The sequence below is a fragment of the Carcharhinus amblyrhynchos genome, chromosome 8 (assembly GCF_965287045.1).
Source record: "Carcharhinus amblyrhynchos chromosome 8, sCarAmb.v2.hapA, whole genome shotgun sequence".
In the NCBI taxonomy this organism is placed as follows: Eukaryota; Metazoa; Chordata; class Chondrichthyes; order Carcharhiniformes; family Carcharhinidae; genus Carcharhinus; species Carcharhinus amblyrhynchos.
Window position 1 is genome coordinate 109,219,940 of NC_137331.1, and position 26,620 is coordinate 109,246,559.

General features: G+C 44.1%; 1 protein-coding gene across 13 annotated transcripts in view; it reads left to right on the forward strand.

Annotated features, from left to right (window-relative positions):
• The window catches only part of LOC145346825 (focal adhesion kinase 1), a 572,567-nt gene that overhangs the window by 454,441 nt on the left and 91,506 nt on the right, over positions 1–26,620 (forward strand). Inside the window, exon 1 of one of the 13 annotated variants that reach the window (XM_080194622.1) lies at positions 24,821–25,088. The exons of 11 other annotated variants lie outside the window; for them this stretch is intronic. In XM_080194622.1, the coding sequence (XP_080050748.1) occupies positions 25,015–25,088 (74 nt within the window). In that variant the 5' untranslated portion in view covers positions 24,821–25,014. Of the gene's footprint in view, positions 1–24,820; positions 25,089–26,620 lie in introns of those variants that run through there. One more of the 13 variants, XM_080194623.1, reaches the window with a different exon arrangement.

Consider the following 26,620-nt stretch of genomic DNA (forward strand, 5'->3'; position numbering starts at 1 on the left):
TTTTAACAGTTCTACATTAAATTTTTCTGTCTTGTTAAAGGTATGCAATTAAAAAAATCACCAGTAACTCAACCTTAGAGGGGGTGAAATCTCTAATGTGCTCTGTTTTGAAGTTGTACAGAATCAAAATGTTATTAATTTTAAAAAGGCATTAATTATGCATTAAAGTTTGCGTTAGATCTTTGACATTAATGATCACAGAATAGTGCTGCTTCATGCACAGGTTCGATGTCCAAAATCAGGACCATTCCAGATTTTGGGTGTTCCTGGATTTTGGATTTGGAACCTTAAATCAGAATTATCAACAGAGCGGTCGACTGCATATGCCTACTGGGTATCCTCAGGTACCCCAGCAAAGACTGTTTGCTTTCAGGCAACTCTAACTCTCAGGTAGGTGTTGGAAGACCAAGGCTGGCCTCCAAGTTGGGATGTGGAGATGCCAGCGTTGGACTGGGGTAAATACAGTAAGAAGTCTCACAACGCGAGGTTAAAGTCCAACAGGTTTATTTGTAACAAACGCCACTAGCTTTCAGAACTGGCTGTTCCTTCATCAGGTTTTGAACTCCCATCCACCTGACGAAGGAACAGCCAGTTCAGAAAATTAGTGGTGTTTGCTACAGATAAACCTGTTGGACTTTAACTTGGTGTTGTGAGACTTCTTACTTGAAGTTGGGGTCAGTGACCAGGAAGAAGGCAAAAGTAGCAGTTAGAAATGAGGATGCCTAGTGGCTAGTTTTTAATGCACTCCTTCACCTGCTGGTGTTGAATGTGGGCAAGTTTTTTTTAGTATTTCTGGTAGAAGCTAGCAGTGCTCCCTTTAAAGGCTACTGTTTAACTTGTGTGTTTTTTTTTGGGAAATCGAATTTTGGATACTGTAAATAAAACTGTTGTTAAAACTCCATACTCTAAGCAATTGTGCTGGTATTTGTTTTATTTTGTTGTCCAAAATTGTGGTTCAACTTAGTTCTCTAATTCCTGCATCTAACAATTACTGCTGTTGACTTTTGAGTACCTCATTTCTTGACTTCACTCAAAATATGTCAAATAAACTGACTTGCTAAAAAATCTCTTGCTGAGCTGAACCTAAATCGGCATTAATTTGTGAAGAAAATTGAATGTACAGAACATGGTCTTTATTGGCCAATGAAAATATTAATTTTTCTTAACCCTTAACGTAGAAAATAGGTGCAGGAGTAGGCCATTCAACCCTTCAAGCTTGCACCACCATTCAATACGATCATGGACTTTCAGTATCCCACTTCTGCTTTCTCTCCATACCCCTTGATTCCTTTAGCCTCGAGGGCCACATCCAGCTCCTTCTTGCACATATCTAACAAACTGATCCCAGCAGCTTTCTGTGGTAGACAATTTCACAGGTTCACAACCCTGAGTGAAGAAGTTCTTCCTCATCTCAGTCCTGAATGGTTTACCCCTTATTCTTAGAATGTGACCCCTATTTCTGGACTTCCTCAATATCAGGAACATTTTTCCCACATGTAGCCTGTCAAGTCCCATCAATATTTCATATGATTTCTATCAGATCCTCTTTCATTCTTCTGAATTCCAGTGTGCACAAGCCCAGTCGATCCAGTCTCTCTTCACATGTCAGTCCTGCCATTCCAGGAATCAGTCTGCTGAAACTTTGCTGGACTCACTCAGTGGAAGAATGTCCTTCCTCAGATTAGGAGACCAAAATGGCACACAATACTGAAGGTGTGGCCTCACCAAGGCCCTGTATAACTGCAGCAATACACCCTTACTGCTATACTCAAATCCTCCTGCTATAAAGGCTAGCATGCCATTAGCTTTGCTCACCATCTGCTGTATCTGAATGCCAACCTTGAGCAATTATTCCACCATGGTACCCAGGCCACTGTGCACTTTTCCTTCCCCTAAACTACCACCATTCAGATAATCTTCCTCATTTTTTCCACCAAAGTGGATAACCTCACGTTGATCCACATTATGTTGCATTTGCCCACTGAGTTAGCCCGAACAAGTCACCCTGCAGCCTCTTAGCATCCTCTCCACAGCACTCACTGCCGTCCAAATTTGGAGATATTGCATTCAGTTCTTTCGTCCAAATCATTAATGTATATTAGAACATAGAACATTACAGCACAGTATAGGCCCTTCGGCCCTCAATGTTGTGCCGAGCTATGTCCAATCCCAAGATCAAGCTATCCCCTCCCTATAATTCTGGTGTGCTCCATGTGCCTGTCCAAAAGCCGTTTGAAAGTTCCTAAAGTGTCTGACTCCACTATCACACCAGGCAGCCTATTCCACACCCCAACCACTCTCTGGGTGAAGAATCTAGCTCAGACATCCCTCCTATATCGCCCACCATGAACCTTATAGTTATCCCCCCTAGTAACAGTTACATCCACCCAAGGAAATAGTGTCTGCACTCCAGCAATCCCTCTCATCATCTTATAAACCTCTATTAAGTCGCCTCTCATCCTTCTCCGCTGCAAAGAGAAAAGCCCCAGCTCCCTCAACCTTTCCTCATAAGACCTACCCTCCAAACCAGTCAGCATTCTGGTAAATCTCCTCTGCGCTCTCTCCAGTGGTTCCACATCCTTCTTATAATGAAGTGACCAGAACTGAACACAATATTCCAAATGTGGTCTCACCAACATCTGGTGTAGTTGCAGCATAACTCCACAGCTCTTAAACTCAAACCCCCTGTAATTAAACGCTAACATACTATAAGCCGCCTTCACGGCTCTATCCACTTGAGTGGCAACCTTCAGAGATCTGTGGACATGAACCCCAAGATCTCTCTGTTCCTCCACATTCCTTAGAACCCTGCCTTTGACCCTGTAATCCGCATTCAAGTTTGTCCTACCAAAATGAATCACCTCACACTTATCAGGGTTAAATTCCCACTACCACTTTTTGGCCCAGCTCTGCATCCTGTCAATGTCTCTTTGCAGCCTGCAAGAGAACTCCACCTCATCCTCTACTCCACCAATCAATATTGTGAATTGATGGGGTCCCAGCACTGAACCCTGTGGTATCCTACGAGTCACTGCCTGCCACCCTGAAAAGGACCCATTTATTCCCACTCTCTGCTTCCATCTGCCATCCAGTTCTCTATCCACCCTAATACCATGAGCTTTAATTTTGCTCACTAATCTCTTGTGTGGGACCTTGTCAAAAGCCTTTCAAATACACAACGTCCACTGGTTCACCCTTGTCCACTCCACTGGTCCCATCCTCAAAAAATTCCAGAAGGTTTGTCAAGCACAATTTCCCTTTAGTGAATCAATGCTGACTTGGACCGATCCTGTCACCACTTTTCAAATGCTCACTAAGTAGGGAGGTCTTGCTGCAGCTGTATCGGGCATTGGTGAGGCCGCAGCTGGAGTACTGTGTGCAGTTTTGGGCGCCGCACCTGCGCAAGGATATTTTGGCCTTGGAGGGAGTGCAGAGGAGGTTTACTAGGCTGATACCGGAGTTGAGGGGGTTGAGCTATGAGGAGAGGCTGAATAAACTAGGCTTGTACTCGTTAGAGTTTAGAAGAATGAGGGGAGATCTCATTGAGACGTATAAGATGATGAATGGGATGGATAGGATAGAGGTGGAAAGACTCTTCCCGCTCAAAAAAGACAGTAGGACTAGGGGGCACAGCCTCAAGATAAAGGGGGGGCGGTTCAGAACGGAGTTGAGGAGGAACTTCTTCACTCAAAGGGTGGTGAATCTCTGGAATTCTCTGCCCGTTGAAGTGGTGGAGGCTGCCTCGCTAAATATTTTTAAGAAGCGGGTTGATGGGTTTTTGATAAGAGAAGGGATTAAGGGTTCTGGGGAGAGGGCGGGAAAGTGGAACTGAGCCACGACAGATCAGCCATGATCTTATTGAATGGCGGGGCAGGCTCGAGGGGCCAGATGGCCTACTTCTGCTCCCATTTCTTATGTTCTTATGTTCTTATGTTCTTATGATTCCAGCATTTTCCCCACCACCAATGTCAGGCTAACTGGTCTATAATTTCCCTGTTTTTTCTCTTCATTTTAAAAGGTGGGGTTACATTAGCTATCTTTCAAAACCAATAGAATGCTGGAAAATGATCACCAACACATTCACTATTTCTCGGGCCATTTCCTTAAGTACTCTGAGATGCAGAGCATCAGGCTCTGGGGACTTATTGGGTTTTAATCCCAGCAATTTTCCCATTGCAAGTTCATGACTAATAATGAATTCCTTCAGTTCCTCCTTCATGTTAGACCCTCTGTTCCCTAATATTTTTATGGAAGGTTATTTGTGTCCTCCTTAGCGAAGACTGATCCAAAGTATCTGTTCAGCTGGTCTGCCAACTCTTTCTTGCCTATTATGAATTCACCTGATCCTAACTGTAAGGAAGACATTTGTCTTCACCAGTCTTTTTCTCTTCATGTATCCATTGAAGCTTTTACAGTCAGTTTTTATGTTTTGTGCAAGCTTACTCTTGTATTCTATTTTCCCCTTCTGAATTAAATCTTTGTCCTCCTCCGCTGGATTTTAAATTTATCCCAGTCTTCAGGCTTGCTGCTTTATCTGGCTAATTTTTATGCCTCCTCTTTGGCTTTAACATCATCCCTGATTTCCTTGTTAACCGTGGATGAGCCACTTTCCCCATTTTACTCTTATGCTAGACAGGGATGAACAGTTGTTGAAGTTCATCGTGTGTTCTTTAAATATCTGCTATTGCCTATCCACAGTCAACCCCTTAAGTATCCTTTGCCAGATAATGTCAGCCAAGGCACATCTCACACTGTCAAAAGTTAGCTTTCCTGAAGTTCAGGATCCTCAAATCAGCCTTAACTGTGTCACTCTCCATCTTAATGAAGAATTCTACCATATTATGGTCACACTTTCCCAAATGATCTAGCACCACAAGGTTGCTAATTAATCTTCTCTCATTATACAATACCCAGTCTAGAATGGCCTGCTTGCTAGTAATCTGATTATTAATAAACAGCTGCAAGATTCATTGGGAAATTGTATACAAGTTACAGGACAGTGTTCTGTATTGCATACAGGGTACCTCAGCACGCTCCTCATTTGAATTTTTGCACAAATTATTTTCCTTGATTTCAATGTCACTCTCATGAGCAAAATTTTCATTCTCAAAGAACCTGTCCAATATCTAAGTGAGAAAATTAAACCTCAGGATTCAATCAGAGACTATCATTGTTCCCCAGTTTACAGAATTAATTACTGCTGTGGAATCCTGTTGTCACTGGTGGGTAGAAGAATATGCTTTGAGTCAGACATCTGATTGAATATTGTGGAAGGTGAATATTCAAATTGTTTACAGTTTTTCAGTGCCATACTATGCAAATAAATGTACCTGATTTTATGCCTCTTTTCAGCCCAGCTCTGCATACGATCAGTGTCTCTTTGCAGCCTACAAGAGCCCTCCACTTCATCCACGACTTCACCAATCTTGGTGTCATCAGCAAATTTACTAACCCACCTTTCAGCCCCCTCTTAGGTTATCTCTGGATTACTACCTGAACCACATGCAGATGGGCATAGGGCAAATAGGATTAAAGAGATGAATGGGTGGCTCAGGGATTGGTGTGGGAGGAATGGGTTTGAATTTATGGGGCATTGGCACCAGTATTGGGGCAGATGGGACCTGTTCAGATGGGATGGTCTTCGTCTGAACTGTGCTGGGACCAGAGTCCTGGCGAATCGTATAACTAGGACTGTAGATAGGGCTTTAAACTAATTGGGGGGGGGGGGTGCAGTGCAGAAGTGGGAGAAATTACAATATCTAAAGTAAAAGAGAGGGTATGGGTGTGGGAAAATGTTGAGGATGTTCCAATAATAAGGGAGTAGGGGGCATGAGAAAGGTTAGTTGCGTTCCTTCAAATAAGGTCCAGATAAAGGCTGGTATGAAGACAATTTATCTGAATGCACGAAGCATTCGGAACAAAGTGAATGAGCCGGTGGCGCAGATCAGCACAAATAGATATGATCTGGTGGCCATTACGGAAACGTGGTTTCAGGGTGACAGGGACTGGGAGCTTAATGTCCAGGGGTATCAAGTGTTTAGGAAGGATAGACGGGAGGAAAAGGGGGTGGGGTAGCTCTGCTGATTAAGGATAATATCAGGGCGGTAGTAAGGGAAGATATAGGCTCCAAAGAGCGAAACGTGGAATCGTTGTGAGTGGAGATAAGGAACAGTAAGGGAAAGAAGACGCTGGTGGGTGTGGTCTATAGGCCCCCAAATAATAACTTAGAGGTGGGGCGGGCTATAAACAAGCAAATAAATGATGCGTGCAGAAATGGAGCGGCGATAATTATGGGGGATTTCAATCTGCATATTGATTGGTTGACCCAAGTCAGACACGGTGGGCTTGAGGAAGAGTTCTTGGAATGTTGTAGGGATAGTTTCCTTGAACAGTGTGTGACGGAACCAATGAGGGAGCGAGCTATCTTAGATCTGGTGTTGTGTAATGAGGCAGGAAGGATTAGGGATCTTATTGTGAGGGATCCTCTTGGGACGAGCGATCATTGTATGGTTTGAGTTTTTGATGCAGATGGAGGATGAGAAAGTAGGGTCCCCACCCTGTGTCCTCTGTTTGAACAGAGGGGAGTACGATAGGATGAGAGAGGAATTGGCAAATGTAGATTGGGGGCGCACATTGGTTGGTAGGACAGCTGAAGAACAGTGGAGGATCTTTAAGGAGATCTTTTTCGGTGCTCAGCAGAAATATATTCCAATGATAAAGAAGGAATGTAGGAGAAAGGATAATTAGCCGTGGTTATTGAAGGAAATAAAGGAGAGTATTAAATTAAAAGCTGATGCGTTCAGAGTGGCTGAAAGTAGTGGGCGATTAGAAGATTGGGAAAGGTTTAAAAATCAACAAAGAATGTCTAAGAAGTTGATAAAGAAAGGAAGGATAGACTTTGAAGCTGAACTAGCACTAAATATAAAAAAGGACAGTAAGAGTTCTTACAAATATATAAAGAAGAGGAGGCTGGCTAGAGTGAATGTTGGACCCTTAGAGGACGAGAGGGGGGATTTAGTGGTGGGAGATGAGGAAATGGCTGAGGCCTTAAATAAGTTTTTTGCCTCGGTCTTCACGGAGGACGACGCGAATAGTTTGCCGGATATTAAAGATAGAAGGATGGTAGGAGTTGAGGGCCTGAATGCAATTACTGTCACTAGACAGATAGTGCTTGATAGACTAACGGGACTGATGGTGGACAAGTCCCCAGGACCCGATGGAATGCATCCCAGGGTTCTGAAGGAAATGGCAGAAGTGATAGTGGATGCCTTAATGATTATTTACCAAAATTCGCTGGATTCGGCGAAGTGCTGGAAGATTGGAAAACGGTTAATGTTACGCCGCTGTTTAAAAAAGGTAGCAGACAAAAGGCAGGGAATTATAGGCCAGTTAGCTTAATGTCCGTAGTTGGAAAAATGCTAGAATCTGTCATCAAAGAAGAAATAGCAAGGCACCTGGAAAGGAATAGTTTGATAGAGCAGACGCAGCACCGATTCGTTAAGGGGAGGTCATGTTTGACGAATTTATTGGATTTCTATAAAGATGTGACTAGTGCGGTAGACAGAAGGGAACTGGTGGATGTGGTGTTTCTCGATTTTCAAAAGGCGTTTGATAAGGTGCCTCACAAAAGGTTGCTTCAGAAGGTTAGGGTGCATGGAATTGGGGGTAAGGTGTTAGCGTGGATAGAGGATTGGTTGTCTAATAGGAAGCAAAGAGTTGGTATCAATGGGCGCTATTCTGATTGGCGGTTGGTGACTAGTGGAGTGCTGCAGGGATCGGTGCTGGGGCCTCAGCTATTTACCATTTATATAGATGAACTGGAGGAGGGGGCTGAGTGTAGGGTGACGAAATTTGCTGATGACACGAAGGTGAGTGGAAAAGCAAATTGCGCAGAGGGTGTGGAAAGTCTGCAGAGGGATCTGGATAGGCTGAGCAAGTGGGCGAGGACCTGGCAGATGGAGTACAATGTTAGCAAGTGTGAGGTTATCCACTTTGGCAGAAATAATAGGAGGGATTACTATTTAAAGGGCGAAAAGCTGCAGTATGCTACGGTGCAGAGGGACCTGGGGGTCCTTGTGCGTGAGTCGCAAAAACCCAGTCTGCATGTGCAGCAGGTGATCAAGAAGGCGAATGGGATGCTGGCCTTTATAGTGAGGGAGATAGAATATAAAAGCAGGGAGGTCTTGCTGCAACTGTACAGGGCACGGGTGAGGCCGCAGCTGGAGTACTGTGTGCAGTTTTGGTCGCTGCACTTGTGCAAGGATATTTTGGCCTTGGAGGGAGTGCAGAGGAGGTTCACTAGGCTGATACCAGAGATGAGGGGGTTGGACTATGAAGAGAAACTAAATAGACTGGGTCTAGACTCGTTGGCGTTTAGAAGAATGAGGGGGGATCTTATAGAGACGTATGTGTTTCTCACATGTTTTCATTAGAAAGAAGGCGGCTACGAGGGGACCTTATTGAAACATATAAGATGATTAGAGGTTTAGATAGAGTGGACAGTGATAGCCTTTTTCCTCGGATGGAGAAAGCTAGCACGAGGGGGCATAGCTTTAAATTAAGGGGTGGTAGTTATAGGACGGATGTCAGGGGTAGGTTCTTTACCCAGAGGGTGGTGAGGGATTGGAATGCCCTGCCTGCTGCAGTTGTAAATGTGCCTAGTTTGGGGGCGTTTAAGAGATCCGTGGATAGGTTTATGGATGGTAAGGGTTTGGTTTAGGTTAGAAGGTCATTGTTTTTTAACTGGTCGGCACAACATCGTGGGCCGAAGGGCCTGTTCTGCGCTGTAATGTTCTATGTTCTATAAGACAATGAAAGGGATGGATAGGGTAGATGTAGAGAGATTCTTCCCGCCTAGAAAGGATAGCAGGACTAGAGGGCACAGCCTCAAGATAAGGCGGGGGGGGGGCTGCAGTTTAGATCGGAGTTGAGGGGGAACTTCTTCACTCAAAGGGTGGTGAATCTCTGGAATTCTCAGCCCATTGAAGTGGTGGAGGCTACCTCGCTAAATATATTTAAGTCACGGGTAGATAGGTTTTTGACAGACAAGGGAATTAAGGGTTATGGGGAGAAAAAGGGAAAGTGGAACTGATCCACTTCAGATCAGCCATGATCTTATTGAATGGCGGGGCAGGCTCGAAGGGCTAGATGGCCTACTCCTGCTCCTATTTCTTATGTTCTTCCAAGTCATTGATAAAAATCACAAATGGCAGAGGGCCCAGCACTGATCCCTGTGGTACACTGCTGGTAACTGGCCTCCAATCTAAAAATATTCCCTCCAAAATGTCTTCTATGAGACAGCCAGTTACTTATCCAGTCGGCCAAATTTACTTCTATCCCATACCTCCTTACTTTCTTCATGAGCCTATCATGGGGAACCTTATCAAAAGCCTTACTAAAATTCATGTATATGACATCAACTGGTCTACCTTCAAACACACACTTAATTACCTCCTCAAAGAATTCAGTCAAATTTGTGAGGCAAGACTTACCCCTCACAAATCTGTGCTGACTATCCCAGATTAAGCTGCATCTTTCCAAATAGTCATAAATCCTATCCCTCAGGACCTTTTCCATTAACTTACTGACCACCAGTAAGGCTAACTGGCCTATAATTACCAGGGTCAATCCTATTTTCTTTCTTGAAGAGAGAAACAACATTCGCCACTCTCCAGTCCTTTGATACAATCCACATGGACAGTGAGGACCCAAAGGTCAAAGCTAAAGGCTCCGTAATCTCATCCCTTGCCTCCCAAAGTATCCTCGGATGTATCCCATCTGGCCCAGGGGACTTATCGACCCTCAAGTTTTTCAGAATTGCTAATACATCTTCCCTCAGAACATTTACCTCCTCCACCCTATCAGCCTGTATCACACTCTCATCCTCAAAAACATGGCCCCTCTCCTTGGTGAACACTGAAGAAAAGCATTCATTCAACGCCTTTTCTGACTCCATGCACAAGTTCCCACTACTATTCTTGACTGGCCCTAACCATACCCTGGTCATTCTTTTATTTCTCACATATGAGTAAAAAGCCTTGGGGTTTTTCTTGATGCGACCCGCCAAGGACTTCTCATGCCTCCTCCTAGCTCTCCTAAGCCCTTTTTTTAACTCATTCCTTGCTGCCTTATAATCCTCAAGCAACCAAACTGAACCTTGTTTTCTCATCCTTACATACATTTCCTTTTTCCTCTTGACAAGATGTTCGACCTCCTTTGTGAACCATGGTTCCCTCACTCGCCCATTTCCTCCCTGCCTGACAGAGACATACCTATCAAGGACGCACAGTATTTGTTCCTTGAACAGACTCCACTTTTCATTTGTGCTTTTACCTGACAGTTTCTGTTCCCATCTTATGCTCCCTAATTCTTGCCTAATCGCATCATAATTACCCTTGCCCCAATATAAACCTTGCCCTGCCATGTGACCTTATCCCTCTCCGATGCAATAATGAAAGACACCGAATTGTAGTCACTATCTCCAAAGTGCTCTCCCACAAACAAATCTAACACTTGACCCAGTTCATTACTCGGTACCAAGTCCAATGTGGCCCCACCTCTTGTTGGCTTATCCACATATAGTGTCAGGAAACCCCCTGCACGCACTGTACAAAAAGTGCCCCATCCGAACTATTCGACCTATAAAGGTTTCAATCAATATTTGGAAAGTTAAAGTCACCCATGATCACTAAACTGTGACCTCCACACCTATCCATAATCTGCTTTGCCATTTCCTCCTCCACATCTCTATTACTATTTGGGGGCCTATAGGAAACTCCTAACAACGTGATCGCTCCTTTCCTATTTCTGACTGCAGCCCATATTACCTCAGTAGGCAGATCTCCCTCGAAATGCCTTTCAGCAGCCGTTGAACTATCCTTGATTAACAATGCTACTCCTCCACCTCTTTTTACCACCTTTCCCATTGTTACTGAAGCACCTATGCCCTGGAACTGCCAAAAACCATTCCTGTCTCTGTTCTAACCATGTCTCCATAATGGCCACAACATCGTAGTTTGTTCATTGAGACTCTGTATTACACATAGGCTTTGCTTTTACCTGCCTCTGTGTGTCTGTCCCACCACCATTCATGCCTTCCTTGAGTATAATGCACAAGTTTACTTTATCCAGTACAAGGTGATATGTGGACTTGTTTTTTTTGTGCCATTTCATGGACTCTTTAATGGTTAATTGTCAATGGCAAACACAAACATCTCAAAGCTTGATCTTTTTTCTGAGGTCTGAGCTCTCTGCCTACATACCTCTCCGCCATCTCACTGGTGGGGTCAAAATGATGTACATCTCTTACAAGTATGTCAATTGAAAGAAGATTATTAAAAGTAAGTGGGACCCTTGAGAGGATTGAATGATGATCGAAAATGGTACAGGCATTTTAAAAAGTACTTGTGAGTAGTTTTTACCAAATGGAAGGTTATGAATCCTGAAGTGACTGAATAAGCTAAATAATGTAAATACGAGTTATATTTTGGCTAAATTAATTCAACCAAAAGAAGAAAACACACAAGTGTCTGACCCTGAGGGATGAAATTGCAATGGCTGTAGAAATTATATCTCAGGGATCAATTAAATGTGCCAGATGAATGGAAAGTGACCCAACGTGTTCCTGAAAAACACAAATGAGCTAATTTGGATAATTGTAGCCCAATTAGATTCACTTCTGTGATTGTTTTTCCTGTTTCTCACAACCATTTCTCACATCCTTTACCCCCAGCCCAAACCCCTGTTCTACCAATTGTGCAAAGTTCTTTCTATTTCAGGCAAATACACCCTTCTGGACTCAATATTAAGTTCAACAACTTTAGACTGTGAACTTCCGTCTCCAGCTTTTGTTATTCAATTTTCCCAACATAACCCTTCCCTCCCCCACATGGCCACTGTCTCTTGTTCTGTTATGCTCCCACTGAACACTGACCTTGTTCTCCTATTAACACATTCTTCTATTCTATCTTTAAAAGTAAAGTTTATTTATTCATGTAGGCTTCCATTAACACTGCAGTAAAGTTACTGTGAAAATCTTTGTCACTATTAATTCTTCAGTTCCTTATGACACAATTAGCCCCTTTGTCTTTGTCCATGACATCTTTGTCAATCTCTGCTAAACTCCAGCCTACCATAAGAGTCATGAGAATTAAGAGCAGGAGTAGGCAATTTAACCCCTTGAGCCTGCTCTGCCACTTAATATGATCATGGCTGATCTCATTTCAGCCTCAACTCCACTTTCTGGCCCTTGCTAATTCAAAATCTGTCCACCCCTTCCTTAGGTTTACTCAAAGTCTCAACATCCAACACACTCTGGGGCAGTGAATTCCACAGATTCACAAGCCTTTGACAGAAGTACTTTCTCCTCATCTCTTTTTAAATGTGCCACCCCTTTTTCTAAAACTATGATCTGTTGTGAATTGCTCTTCAAGAGGAAACATCTTCTCCACATCTACTTTGTCAATCTCCCTTATCATCTTGTACACCTCAATTAGATCTCTCATTCTTCTAAACTCCTGCCCAATCTCTCTTCGTAAGACAAACCCCATGTCTCTTGAATCAATGAAGTGAACCTCTCTGATCCACCTCCATCCTCCTCAAGTATAGGGACCAAAACTGTATACCATATTCTTAGTGCAGTCTCACTAATGTTTTGTATAGTAAGCAGTCACACCACACCAGATTAAAGTCCAACAGGTTTTTTGGAGTCATGAGCTTTTGCAATGCTGCTTCTTCATCAGGTGGAGCTCCACTCACCTGATGAAGGAGCAGTGTTCCAAAAGGTCATGATTCCAAATAAACCTGTTGGATGTTAACCTGGTGTTGTGAGACTACTTACTGTGCTCACCTCAGTCCAATGCCGGCATCTCCACATAATGTTTTGTATGGTAGCAACAGCATTCTATGCCAAGATTCCACTTGCCTTCCTTCTTATCTGCTGCACCTGCATACTAACTTGCTATGATTCATGCACAAGGACACCCAGATTCCTCTGCATCGAAGCAGTCCAAAGTTTCTCTCATTTGGATAATAATTTGTCTTTGTATTTTTCTTACCAAAATGGAGAATCTCACAGTAATTCATATTAAAATCCATCTGCCAAATTTGCCCTCTTTACCTATTCATATCCATTTATAAATATTTCTTATCTCATTTTTGCAACTTTCTCTCCCACCTATTGTTGTGTTATCTGCAAATTTGGCTATGGTACCTACTATCTCTGCATTCAAGTTATTAATATAGATTCAGCCCAAGGACTGAATCCTGTGGTAACCCACTAGTTATACCTTGGCAACCTGAAAAAATCAGGCAGATAATTGGACGAATAAACTGGAAGGAGGCGTTCTTGGGGAAAAGTACAGAAGGAAGGTGGCGGTTATTCAAGGAATGTTTGACTGGAGCTCTGCACGATAATGTTCCGATGAGACGAGGAGGTTTTGGTAGGGCGCAGGAACCGTGGTGCACGAAGGTTGTGGTGAACCTAGTCAGGAAGAAAGGCGTATAAAAGGTTCAGAGAGCTAGGAGATGTTGAGGATCTAGAGGAGTATAAGGCTTGTAGAAAGGAGCTTAAAAAGGAAATTAGGAGAGCCAGAAGGGGTTATGAGAAGGCCTTGGCAGGTAAGATTAAGGAGAATCCCAAGGCCTTCTACAAATATGTGAAAAGTAAAAGGATGAGAAGAGAAGGGATAGGACCTCTAAAAGGTGAAGGGGGAAAAGTCTGTCTGGAACCGGAAGAAATGGCAGAGGCTCTTAATGAGTACTTTGCCTCGGTATTCACGGTGGAAACTGATCTGGGAGGTTCTACTACAGGTTTGTGGCAGTCTGAAAATATTGAGTATGTGGATGTTAAGGAAGTGGATGTGTTAGAACTTTTAAACTCTATCAAGATAGACAAGTCGCCGGGACCGGATGGGATGTACCCCAGGTTACTGTGGGAGGTGTGAGGGAAGTGATTGCAGAGCCCCTGGCAATGGTCTTTGAGTCGTCGATGGAGACGGGAGAGGTTCTGGAGGATTGGAGGATTGCGGATGTGGTTCCTATTTTCAAGAAAGGGAACAGGGATAGCCCGGGAAATTACTGACCGGTGATTCTGACCTCAGTGGTTGGTAAGCTGATGGAGAGGCTTCTGAGGGACAAGATTTATGAGCATTTGGAGAAGTTTAGAATGATCAGAAATAGTCAACATGGTTTTGTCAAGGGCAGATCGTGCCTTACAAGCCTAGTTGAGTTGTTTAAGAATGCGACTGAACACATTGACGAAGGAAGAGCAGTAGATGTGGTTTACGTGGACTTCAGCAAGGCGTTTGATAAGGTCCCCCATGCAAGACTTCTTGAGAAGGTGAGAGAGGGCATGGGATCCAGGGGGCTTTGGCCTTGTGGATCCAGAACTGGCTTGCCTGCAGAAGGCAGAGAGTGGTTGTGGATGGGTCTTTTTCTGCATGGAGGTCGGTCACCAGTGGAGTGCCCCAGGGATCTGTTCTAGGACCCTTGCTGTTTGTTATTTTCATAAATGACCTGGACGAGGAAGTGGAGGGATGGGTTAGTAAGTTCGCCGATGATACAAAGGTTGGTGGTGTTGTGGATGGTCTGGAGGGATGTCAGAAGTTGCAGCGGGACATAGATAGGATGCAAGACTGGGCGGAGAAGTGGCAGATGGACTTCAATGCAGATAAATGTGTAGTGGTCCATTTTGGCAGGACCAATGGGATGAAGGAATACAATATCAAGGGTAGGAGTCTTAGCTGTGTTGAAGAGCAGAAGGATCTTGGGGTCCAGGTCCATAGGACTCTTAAATCGGCCTCGCAGGTGGAGGATGTGGTCAAGAAGGCGTATTGTGTACTGGCCTTCATTAATCGAGGGATTGAGTTTAGGAGTCGGGAGGTAATGCTGCAACTTTATAAGACCCTTGTCAGCCCCCACTTGGAGTACTGTGCGCAATTCTGGTCGCCTCACTATAGGAAGGCCGTGGAAGCTATTGAAAGGGTGCAGAGGAGATTTACAAGGATGTTAGAACATAAGAACATAAGAAATAGGAGCAGGAGTAGGCCATCTAGCCCTTCGAGCCTGCCCCGCCATTCAATAAGATCATGGCTGATCTGTTGTGGCTCAGTTCCACTTTCCCGCCCTCTCCCCATAACCCTTAATCCCCTCTCTTATCAAGAACCCATCAACCCGCTTCTTAAAAATATTTAGCGAGGCAGCCTCCACCACTTCAACGGGCAGAGAATTCCAGAGATTCACCACCCTTTGAGTGAAGAAGTTCCTCCTCAACTCCGTTCTAAACCGCCTCCCCTTTATCTTGAGGCTGTGCCCCCTAGTCCTACTGTCTTTTTTGAGCGGGAAGAGTCTCTCCACCTCTATCCTATCCATCCCATTCATCATCTTATACGTCTCAATGAGATCTCCCCTCATTCTTCTAAACTCTAACGAGTACAAGCCTAGTTTATTCAGCCTCTCCTCATAGCTCAATCCCCTCAACTCCGGTATCAGCCTAGTAAACCTCCTCTGCACTCCCTCCAGGGCCAAAATATCCTTGCGCAGGTGCGGCGCCCAAAACTGCACACAGTACTCCAGCTGCGGCCTCACCAATGCCCTATACAGCTGCAGCAATGTTGCCTGGATTGGGAGGCATGCCTTATGAAGATAGGTTGAGGGAGCTGGGACTCTTCTCCCTGGAGAGACGTAGGTTGAGAGGCGACCTGATAGAGGTTTATAAGATTTTGAGAGGAATAGATAGGGTGGATTGTCAGAGGCTATTTCCCCAGGCTGAAATGGTCGCTACGAGAGGACACAGGTTTAAGGTGCAGGGAAGCAAGTACAGAGGAGATGTTCGGGGTAAGTTTTTCACTCAGAGGGTGGTGAGTGAGTGGAATCGGCTGCCGTTGGTGGTGGTGGAGGCGAACTCGCAGGGGTCTTTTAAAAGACTTCTGGATGAGTATATGGGATCTAATGGGATTGGGGGTTATGGATAGGTCTATGGCTTAGTAGGTATAGATGTGATTGGCGCAACTTGTGGGCCGAAGGGCCTGTTTGTGCTGTAGTGTTCTATGTTCTAAAAAGCCCCATTTATCCCCACTCTGTTTTCTGTTGGTTAGCCAATCCTCTGTTCAAGCTAATAAATTTCCCGTAACCCCATGTGACCTAACTTTGTGCATTAACCTTTTGGGTGGCACCTTATCAAATGTCTTTTGGAAATCCAGATATACTACATCTGCAGGATCCCCATTATCCACCTTGCTTGTTACATCTTCAAAGAACACGAGCAAATTGGATCAAAACATGATTTACCCATCATAAAACCATGCTGACTCTGATGGATTGCACTGTGTCTTTCTAAATGTCTTGTTGTTACTTCCTTTAATATGGATTCACTGAGTTTCATAAGAACATAAGAAATAGGAGCAGGAGTAGGCCATCTAGCCCTTCGAGCCTGCCCCGCCATTCAGTAAGATCATGGCTGATCTGTCGTGGCTCAGTTCCACTTTCCCGCCCTCTCCCCATAACCCTTAATCCCCTTGCCTATCAAAAACCTATCAACCCGCGTCTTAAATATATTTAGCGAGGCAGCCTCCACCACTTCAATGGGCAGAGATTCACCACCCTTTGAGTGAAGAAGTTCCTCCTCAACTCTGTTCTAAACCGCCCCCCCCTTTATGTTGAGGCTGTGCCCTCTAGTCCTACTGTCCTTTCTGAGCGGGAAGAGCCTCTCCACCTCTATCCTATCCATCCCATTCATCATCTTATATGTCTCAATGAGATCTCCCCTCATTCTTCTAAACTCTAACGAGTACAAACCTAGTTTATTCAGCCTCTCAGTTTCCAACTACAATATACAGTTTCCAACTAAAATCTGTCTGGTGCTGTGCATCTAAACGGTAGAATTGACCCAGTCACAGTGGAGGAGGGAGGTGACTGCTTAACTGAAGCAGAGTTTGATCTTTTTGTTTTGATGGATAATGACTTTGACGTCTGTGGAGAGGTGATTGCTGCAGAAGTCATTTTATTTGGGAAGACTAGGAAAATGACGCTGCAAAGGATGGTGTGTCTAAATTGGAAATTTCCAAAGTTAGAGGGTAAGTTCTGCATTGTGCATTATCTGCTGATTTGTTGAGTCAAAAGAGAATATGATGTTTGAATTTGTGCACTGAAAGGGAATATGGAACATAGAACACTACAGCACAGACAGGCCATTCGGCCCACAAGTTGCACCGATCACATCAATACCCACCAATCCATAGACCGATCTATAATCCCCAATCCCATTAAATCCCATATACTTATCCAGAAGTCTTTTAAAAGACCCCTGCGAGTTCGCCTCCACCACCACTGACAGCAGCCGATTCCATTCACTCACCACCCTCTGAGTGAAAAACTTACCCTGAACATCTCCTCTGTACTTGCTTCCCTGCACCTTAAATCTGTGTCCTCTCGTAGCGACCATTTCATCCCGGGGAAATAGCCTCTGAGAATCCACCCTATCTATTCCTCTCAACATTTTATAAACCTCTATCAGGTCGCCTCTCAACCTACGCCTCTCCAGGGAGAAGAGTCCCAGCTCCCTCAACCTATCTTCATAAGGCATGCCTCCCAATCCAGGCAACATCCTTGTAAATCTCCTCTGCACCCTTTCAATAGCTTCCACGGCCTTCCTATAGTGAGGCGACCAGAACTGCGCACAGTACTCCAAGTGGGGTCTGACAAGGGTCTTATAAAGTTGCAGCATTACCTCCCGACTCCTAAACTCAGTCCCTCGATTAATGAAGGCCAGTACACCATATGCCTTCCTGACCACATCCTCCACCTGCGAGGCCGATTTAAGAGTCCTGTGGACCCGGACCCCAAGATCCTTCTGCTCTTCAACACTGCTAAGACTCCTGCTCTTGATAGTGTACTCGTCCATCCCATTGGTCCTGCCAAAATGGACCACTACACATTTATCCGCGTTGAAGTCCATCTGCCACTTCTCCGCCCAGTCCTGCATCCTATTTATGTCCTGCTGCAACTTCTGACATTCTTCCAGACCATCCACAACACCACCGACCTTCGTGTCATCGGCGAACTTACTAACCCATCCCTCCACTTCCTCATCCAGGTCATTGATGAAAATGACAAACAGCAAGGGTCCCAGAACAGACCCTTGGAGCACTCCACTGGTGACTGGCCTCCATGCAGAAAAAGACCCATCCACAACCACTCTCTGCCTTCTGCAGGCAAGCCAGTTCTGGATCCACAAGGCCAAAGGCCCTTGGATCCCATGCCCTCTCACCTTCTCAAGAAGTCTTGCATGGGGGACCTTATCAAACGCCTTGCTGAAGTCCATGTACACCACGTCCACTGCTCTTCCTTCGTCAATGTGTTCAGTCACATTTTCGAAGAACTCAACTAGGCTCGTAAGGCACGACCTGCCCTTGACAAAACCATGCTGACTATTTCTGATCATGCTAAACCTCTCCAAATGCTCATAGCTCTTGTCCCTGAGAAGCCTCTCCATCAACTTACCAACCACTGAGGTAAGACTCACCGGTCGGTAATTTCCAGGGCTATCCCTGTTCCCTTTCTTGAAAATAGGAACTACATCTGCAATCCTCCGGAACCTCTCCCGTCTCCATCGACGACGCAAAGATCATCGCCAGGGGCTCTGCAATCACCTCCCTCACCTCCCACAGTAACCTGGGGTACATCCCATCTGGTCCCGGCGACTTATCTATCTTGATAGAATTCAAAAGTTCTAACACATCCTCCTCCTTAATATCCACATACTCAATCTTTTCCATCTGCGGCAAACCTGTAGCAAAATCTCCCAGATCAGTTTCCACCGTGAATACTGAGGCAAAGTACTCATTAAGCACCGCTGCCATTTCTTCTGGTTCCACACAGACCTTTCCCCCTTCACCTTTTATAGGTCCTATCCCTTCTCTTCTCATCCTTTTACTTTTCACATATTTGTAGAAGGCCTTGGGATTCTCCTTAATCTTACCCGCCAAGGCCTTCTCATGACCCCTTCTGGCTCTCCTAATTTCCCTTTTAAGCTCCTTTCTACAATCCTTATACTCCTCTAGATCCTTAACATCTCCTAGCTCCCTGAACCTTTTGTACACCTTCCTTTTCTTCCTGACTAGGTTCACCACAGCCTTCGTGCACCACGGTTCCCGCGACCTACCAAAACCCCCTTGTCTCATCGGAACGTTGTCACGCAGAGCTCCAGACAAATATTCCTTGAATATCCGCCACCTTCCTTCTGTACTTTTCCCCAAGAATGCCTCCTCCCAGTTTATTTGCCCAATTAACTGCCTGACGTTTTCGTATTTCCCCTTACTCCAGACAAACACCTTCCTAGCCTGCCTGATCCTATCTCTTTCCAATGCAATTGTGAAGGAGATAGAATTATGATCACCGTTCCCAAGATGCTCTCCTACCGAGAGATCCGTCACCTGTCCTGGTTCATTCGCCAGTACCAGGTCAAGTACAGCCTCTCCTCTCGTAGGCTTATCCACGTACTGTGTCAGGAAACCTTCCTGAACACACCTAACAAACTCCTCCCCATCCAAACCCCTTACCCTTGGGATATTCCAGTCGATGTTTGGGAAATTGAAGTCTCCCATCACGACAACTCTGTTATTTCTACATCTCTCTAGGATCTGTTTCCCTATCTGCACCTCAACTTCCCTGTCACTATTGGGCGGCCTATAGAATACACCCAGCAAAGTTATCGACCCTTTGCTGTTCGTAACTTCCACCCACAGAGACTCCGTAGACAGTCCCTCCACGGCATCCTCCTTCTCTGCAGCCATGACACTGTCCCTGACCAACAGTGCCACTCCACCACCTCTTTTGCCTCCTTCCCTGTCCTTCCTGAAGCATCTGAATCCCGGCACCTGAAGTACCCAGTTCCTGTCCCTGAGACATCCAAGTCTCCGTAATGGCCACCACATCACGTTCCCAAGCAGCAATCCACGCCCTAAGCTCATCTACCTTATTTACTACACTCCTGGCGTTAAAATAGATACACTTCAGCCCCTCAGTCTGGGCATTTCCCTTCTCCACCCCCTGTCTAACCTCCCTCTCATACTGCCTGCAGTCCTGCCCTACCTGGGAGCTAATCTCCTCGGTCCCAGTCTCCTCATCACTATTCCCTCCCCCCATCCTTTCTAGTTTAAAGTCCCCCCAGTAGCCCTAGCCAGTCTTCCCGCCAAGATATTAGTCCCCCTGGGATTTAAGTGCCACCCGTCTTTACTGTACAGGTCACACCTGCCCCTAAAGAGGTCCCAATGATCTAGGAACCGAAATCCCTGCCCCCTGCTCTAGTCCCTCAGCCACACATTCAGCCTCCACCTCATTCCATTCCTGCTGTCATTCTCCCGCGGCACAGGCAGCAATCCTGAGATTACTACCTTTGCATTCCTCTTTCTCAGCTGCCTACCCAGTTCCCTATAATCCCTTTTCATGAACGCTTCCCTCTTCCTGCCTATGTCAGCAGTACCTATATGAACCACAACCTGCGGTTCCTCACCCTCCCCTTTTAGGATGTCTGGGATGCGTCCAGAGACATCCCGGATCCCAGCTCCAGGAAGACAAACCACCATCCACGACTCCCGTCTGTGTCCGCAAAAACGCCTATCTGATCCCCTTACTATGGAGTCCCCTATTAGTACTGCCTTGCTGCTCTCTTTTTTTAGTTTTTTTGAAGTACTGGCTCAGCTCCAGAGAGCTGGCCACTGCTTCCTCCTCCAGATGAGCTGTCTCCCCCAGTGGTACTCAGGCAGGAGTACTTATTTTGAAGGGGGACATCCACCGGCGTGCTCTCCATCACCTGAGGTTTCCCCTTCCTAATAGTTACCCATGTGCCTTCTTCCCGTTGCCCTGGTGTGACCACTTGCCGATAGCTCCTATCAATTATCTCCTCATTCTCTCTAATGAGACGAATGTCCTCAAGCTGCCTTTCCAGTTCCTTTACCAGGTCCCGTAGGGACTGCAGCTCCACACACCGAACACAGGTATGGATATCTGGGAGACCAGGAGCCTCCAAGACCTCCCACATATTGCATCGGCAACAACATACTGGCCTCACACTCATATTTGCCCTTCTTAGAAATACAGAGAAAAAAGTAATACATAAAACAAAATTATAAACCTACCTTACCTCACTCTTTTTGCTTTGGCCCTCTGAGCCAAAGCCCTTACAGCTCACGCAAAAACAAAAACAAACTTACCTGCTCTCACTCAGAGCCCCTCTCTCTCTCTCTCTTTTTGGTTAGAGGAGGAGGGAGAGGTGGGATACTCTACCTGTGTAGAGTATCGGGTTTCTTCACTTTTCCAATTTATGGGGGCCCAGAGGGGAAAAAAAACTTCTTAGATCTCCCTATGACCACTTCCTGTCTCTGATTTTAAATCTTTTAAAAAAAAGAAACACAGTAACTTACTCACCAGTCTCTTCCTCTCTGATGTGCTCCCAAGGAACAATGAGAAGGTTGATGACTTCTGATCTCCAGCAAAAACAGGACTTCAGAATTCTTCAATACATTGGAAAAGCTCACATGATGAAAACGCTTGAGTTTATTTGATAAGGTATTATTAATAATTAGCCTTAAAATGCAAGATGTTGCAATTGTTGTCCATGTTGCAAAAAAAAGCAAGAATCTTTCTTAAACATGCAAAATTAGCATATTAAGAATCAAACTCACAGTTATCGTGAAAAGTATCAGGAAGTGGACTCAGGAGAACTTTGTTTACATGATCCTGAAATTAAGTTGGCCACTTGCCCTTGCTGCTAATTCAGACATGTATGTTTTTTGTTTGTTCTTCAATGAATCAAGTCTGAACGAGAGTTCTTGTAAAATGGGATAAAACTGATTTCGTATAACAAGCTACCCAACAAAAAACTGGGTCTTGTAAAGGTTTGAATGATCACCTTTGGACATGTAAAGGACTGTTCCTAGTTTATCCAACACATAATCATCTTTGAAAGATTCAACCGTAATTATTTTGTGATAAATGCACAAACTGGAAAATCTTCCCTCATTGTTTATGTGTTTTTCATGACAAGGACAAAAGCATGCCAGAGTGCTGCATTGCTATACATGGAATGGTGATGTAGTAATTCATATACACGGTGCCATTGCAATCATTCCACCTTAGAGGCTACATCACAGGGAGGAACGATCTGAGAAGGAGATGCCCTGGGTCTACGACATTATGCATCTTTCAAGATTTTCTTCAGGGAAGCATTGGTGGAAGGTAGTGAGCAGATTATCCGATCATCCTCTTTAGTATTGAAGGACTGCGGAAAGCAGAATAGAAGAAAATGACTAAGGGGGTGGGAGTGCAAAGTCTTTGTTTCCCAGTCAAAAGACAAACCTTTGCATTTGTGAGAATTAAGGATAGAGGGGCAACTTTATTACTATTAACCAAAGTGAGAAAATATTCCAGGGTATGGTTCTGCTCAGTTGATGAGCATGGATGCTTACTTCAGAGGTTAAACTGACAGTGCACAGGCCAGTTTGTTGAAGTTTGCCAAAAAAAAGAACGTGCGTAATCACATTCTGTCATTCTTTTGGATGATGTAATTTTATCAGTTGTTTGAACTGCTCCAGTTTTACAACTGTGATGAGCAAGATATTCAGTTTCGTCCAACTAAGAAGCATAGTTTCTGAAGGAGGCAAGTTTACAGTCGCTTTATTCATATTCTTTGATAACTTCATCTGAATTTAGGATGTAATTAAATGCCATTTTAGTCCAACACACTTGACCAACATTTATTGCCCATCCATAACTGCCCTTGGAAGGTGTAGTGAGCTGCCTTCTTGAACTGCTGCAGTCCATGTTCTATAGGTACAACCAAAGTGCTGTTAGGCTGGGAGTTCCAAGATTTTGACCCAACAGTAGTGAAGGATCAGCGATGTATTTCCAAGTTAGGATAGTGAGGGGCTATGAGGGGAACTTACAGGTGGTGTTCTCATGTCTCTGCTGCCCTTGTCCTTCTCTTGGTGGCTGTCATGGGTTTGAAAAGTGCTGTCCAAGGAGCTCCTGCAGTGCATTTTGTAGATGATACATACTGCAGCCACTGTGAGTCAGTTGTGCAGGGAGTAACTGTTTGTGGATGAGATATGAATCAAATGGGCTGCTTTGTCTTGGATGGTGTCAAGCTTTGTGAGCGTTGTTGGATCTGTACTCATCCAGGCAAGTGGAGAGTATTCAATTGCACTCCTGATTTGCACCTCGTAGATCCTGTGGAGTGGGCTTTGGATAATCAGGAGGTGACTTACTTGCTGCAATCTTCTGAGCTCCTAACCTGCTCTTGTAGCAGCAGTATTTATATCACTAGTCCAGTTGAGTTTCTGGTCAATAGTAAGCCCAAGGATGTTGATACTGGGAAATTCAGCATTGGCAATGCCATTGAATGTCATGTGGTGATGGTCATTGTATGGCACTTGCTGGGCTGTGCAGTTGTAGATTGTTGTTGAGTACAGTTTAATAGTCATGCTTAGTACATCATGGTTGCTGGGTCAATTTGAAATCTGTCCCATTTAGCATAGTGGCAGTGCCACCCAATGCAATGGAGCGTATCTTCATTGTGAACGTTGGTCTTTGTCTCCACAGGGACTGTGTGGTAGTCATTCCTACTGATACTTTCATGGACAGATGCATTTGCGGCACACGGACGAGATTACTAAGACAAAGAAGCAGAATTGGGCCATTCAACCCATTGAGTCTGCTCTGCCACTCAATCATGGCTGGTATTTTTCTCATCCCTATTCTCCTGCCTTTTCCCCATAACCCCTGATCCTGTTATTAATCAAGATTAATAAGGGCAAATATATTTGCCTCTGGTTGATTTCCTTACCAGTCACTGCAAGCCTTGTCTTGCAATTATGTCCTTTTGGACTCAGCCAACTCAGTCAGTGGTGATGTTACCAAGCCATTCTTGGTGATGGACGTTGAAGGCTCCCTATGTCCTGTGCCTTTGCCATGCTCAGTGCTTCCTCCAAGTGGTGGTCAATATGGAGGAGTACTGACTCTTCAGCTGAGGAGGGAAGTGGGGCTACATTGTGTGCAGCATGTTTGTCCTAATGCATGAAACTTCATGAGATTTGAGGTTGAGGATTTCCAGGCCAACTCTTTCCAATGTGCCACAGTGCTGCCACCTCTGCTGGGTTTGACCTGCCAGTGGGACAGGACATGCCCAGGAATGGTAGTGGTAGTGTCTGGAACGTTATCTATAGAATATGATTCTGTGAGTATGACAGTGTCAGCCTGTTGTTTAACCAGTCTGATAGCTCTTTGACAAATGTTGGGACTTTGCAGTGCCAACAGGTTTGAGTGTTTTTTTATTCACTGAATGTGAGTGTCACTGGCTTGGCTAGCATTTTATGCCCATCCCTATTTGCCCTAGAATTGAGTGGCTTGCTAGGCCATTTCAGAGGCATTTAAGCATTGTATGATTGTGATTTTTTTTTTCTGAATTCAAATTTCACCATCTGCCATAATGGGATTTGAACCCTGGTCCCTTGAGTGTTACCCTAGTTCTGTGGAGTACTAGTCCACTGACAATACCATTATTCTACTGCCTCACCCCAGGAATTTTGCAACTGTTTCCCACAGTGAAAGAGAAACATTAAACATGAATTTGATTTGGGAGTGCTGTTGTTAAGACATTCCTTGGAAGTAAGATTGAAGTCGGCATTTGTGTTTGCTTGGGGCTATGAACTTGCATACCTTAAAAAAAAATAATTTTCCACAAAATGACTCATTCTGCCAGCCACTCGCACATCCTGTTTCATCATAATGGGTTTGGTGAATAGTAATGCATGTGGCTATCGCTCAGCTGCTCCCCAGGTTTTCTTTGCCATCAGCTTTTATCATGCAGCAGTACAGAAAAGCTATAGCTTTCTCGGAACCATATTTCCGGTGAGACACGTAGTTCCCTAATAAATATTCCCACGGCAAGTTTTCTTCAATCAGTCTTAGTCTATTTCCTCTGCACGTTTTAAAACAAAAACCTGTAAACCATTTTTAAAAATGCTGATAATGCAGTGGAAACGTAAAGTCAAGCAACTTTTTGATAAGCATGAAACGCAGTACACCAGTTCTAAGTAAGTATCTTGTGTTTACTCTAGAATGATTGTAAGTCATCTTTGTGACCTAAAGTGCACGTTGAAGGAAGTTTCTTTCATTTTTTAAAAAATCTTCATTTTAAGAAACTTACAAGTTGAGCAGGAAAGCATTGATTGTTAATGGGTGTGTTTGAAACAGTCGTAAAATTAAATGTAACCATTGGGACATGTGGGTAGAAACGAATGTTTTATTTTTGAGTTCCAGTATTTTTTCTGAGTAGCTTATTCAAGTTGGTTGTTTTCTTCAGTTAAGGAAATGCTACACATGTGTATTTAGGCATGGCAAGCATTGCGATCATCAAGTTTGACACTTCAGTGACCACTTACTTATCACTTACACTTCATGACTCGTATTCAGCAGATGAGGACTAAAAGCAGATCTTTCTGGCAGAAAAATCACAAAGCCAAGCTTCTGTTGTTTAATATGATATTTTAACCAAGTGAAATTTTACATGTTCGAAGCTATGTTAATTTTATAATACAAAATAGCATGTTCGTGCAATAGTTGTAATTAGAACAAATTGAGCTGATTTGAAATAATTAAATGCTTAGATGTTGGGCTCGCCAAATGCTGTCTTAATTTTGTCACAGCCCCAGTAATGAAGGAATGACTGCTGTTCTCCCTCAGAAGCTCTTTTACTCTTCTCTTAATTTCTGCAGACTGCCCCTCAGTGCCCCAGGAACTTGTGTATTGCTTCTTCTCACTTTGTATCTCACTCGAATTCTGCCGGTGCACATTGAAATTACATATTTGTTACTACATTAGTTAGAGGTAGTGAATTTTTGTGAAATGTGGCTGAACTTGCGATGTTTCTCCTCTGGTATGCATGCTTTGCTACTGAGCAATCGTGTAATTTATCATTGTACTTAATTGCTAAAGCTTTGATATTGAAAACTGGTCTTTTCAAATGTGGTAAAATTTGAGATTTAGACTCGGTACTCTTCTTAGAAAGAAGTTCAGGATTTTAATACTGCACCCCGTAGGTGTACTTGAATATAATGCTCACCCAATTAGAACTATTGTCCTTCTTGTGAATTATTTTGTGTTGTTAAATTTTAGAAAATTGGTGCTCTGTTGTAAAGTGATGTCACAGGAAATGCAAGTTGATTGGTCAGTAGGTTCTTAGGACAAAGACTGTGTATAAGTAACTGGGTTTGCTCACTATTTTGAGGAAAGATCTACAAACATCTGGGTGAGAAAAGAAAACTTTAAACATCACAACTCAGGCAATTTATTGGTAATTGTACAGTATTGTTAGTAAGGTTTATTGGTAATAATAAAGCTTATTGGGAGTTCTGGGTTAGAGTGTCAATTAACTTTGCTGTATTCACTTAATTTTCATACCATAAAAAAAATTTAAGGCATGGCAAAACTGCTCACAAAACATTTGAAGTGCACATCCTGTATCATGTGGGAAATCCAGGATGCTACCCATGTCCTGGACAACCACATGTGCAGAAAGTGCCAACAAATGCAAAACTTGAGTAACGTACCTTGAAAATCGAAAAGC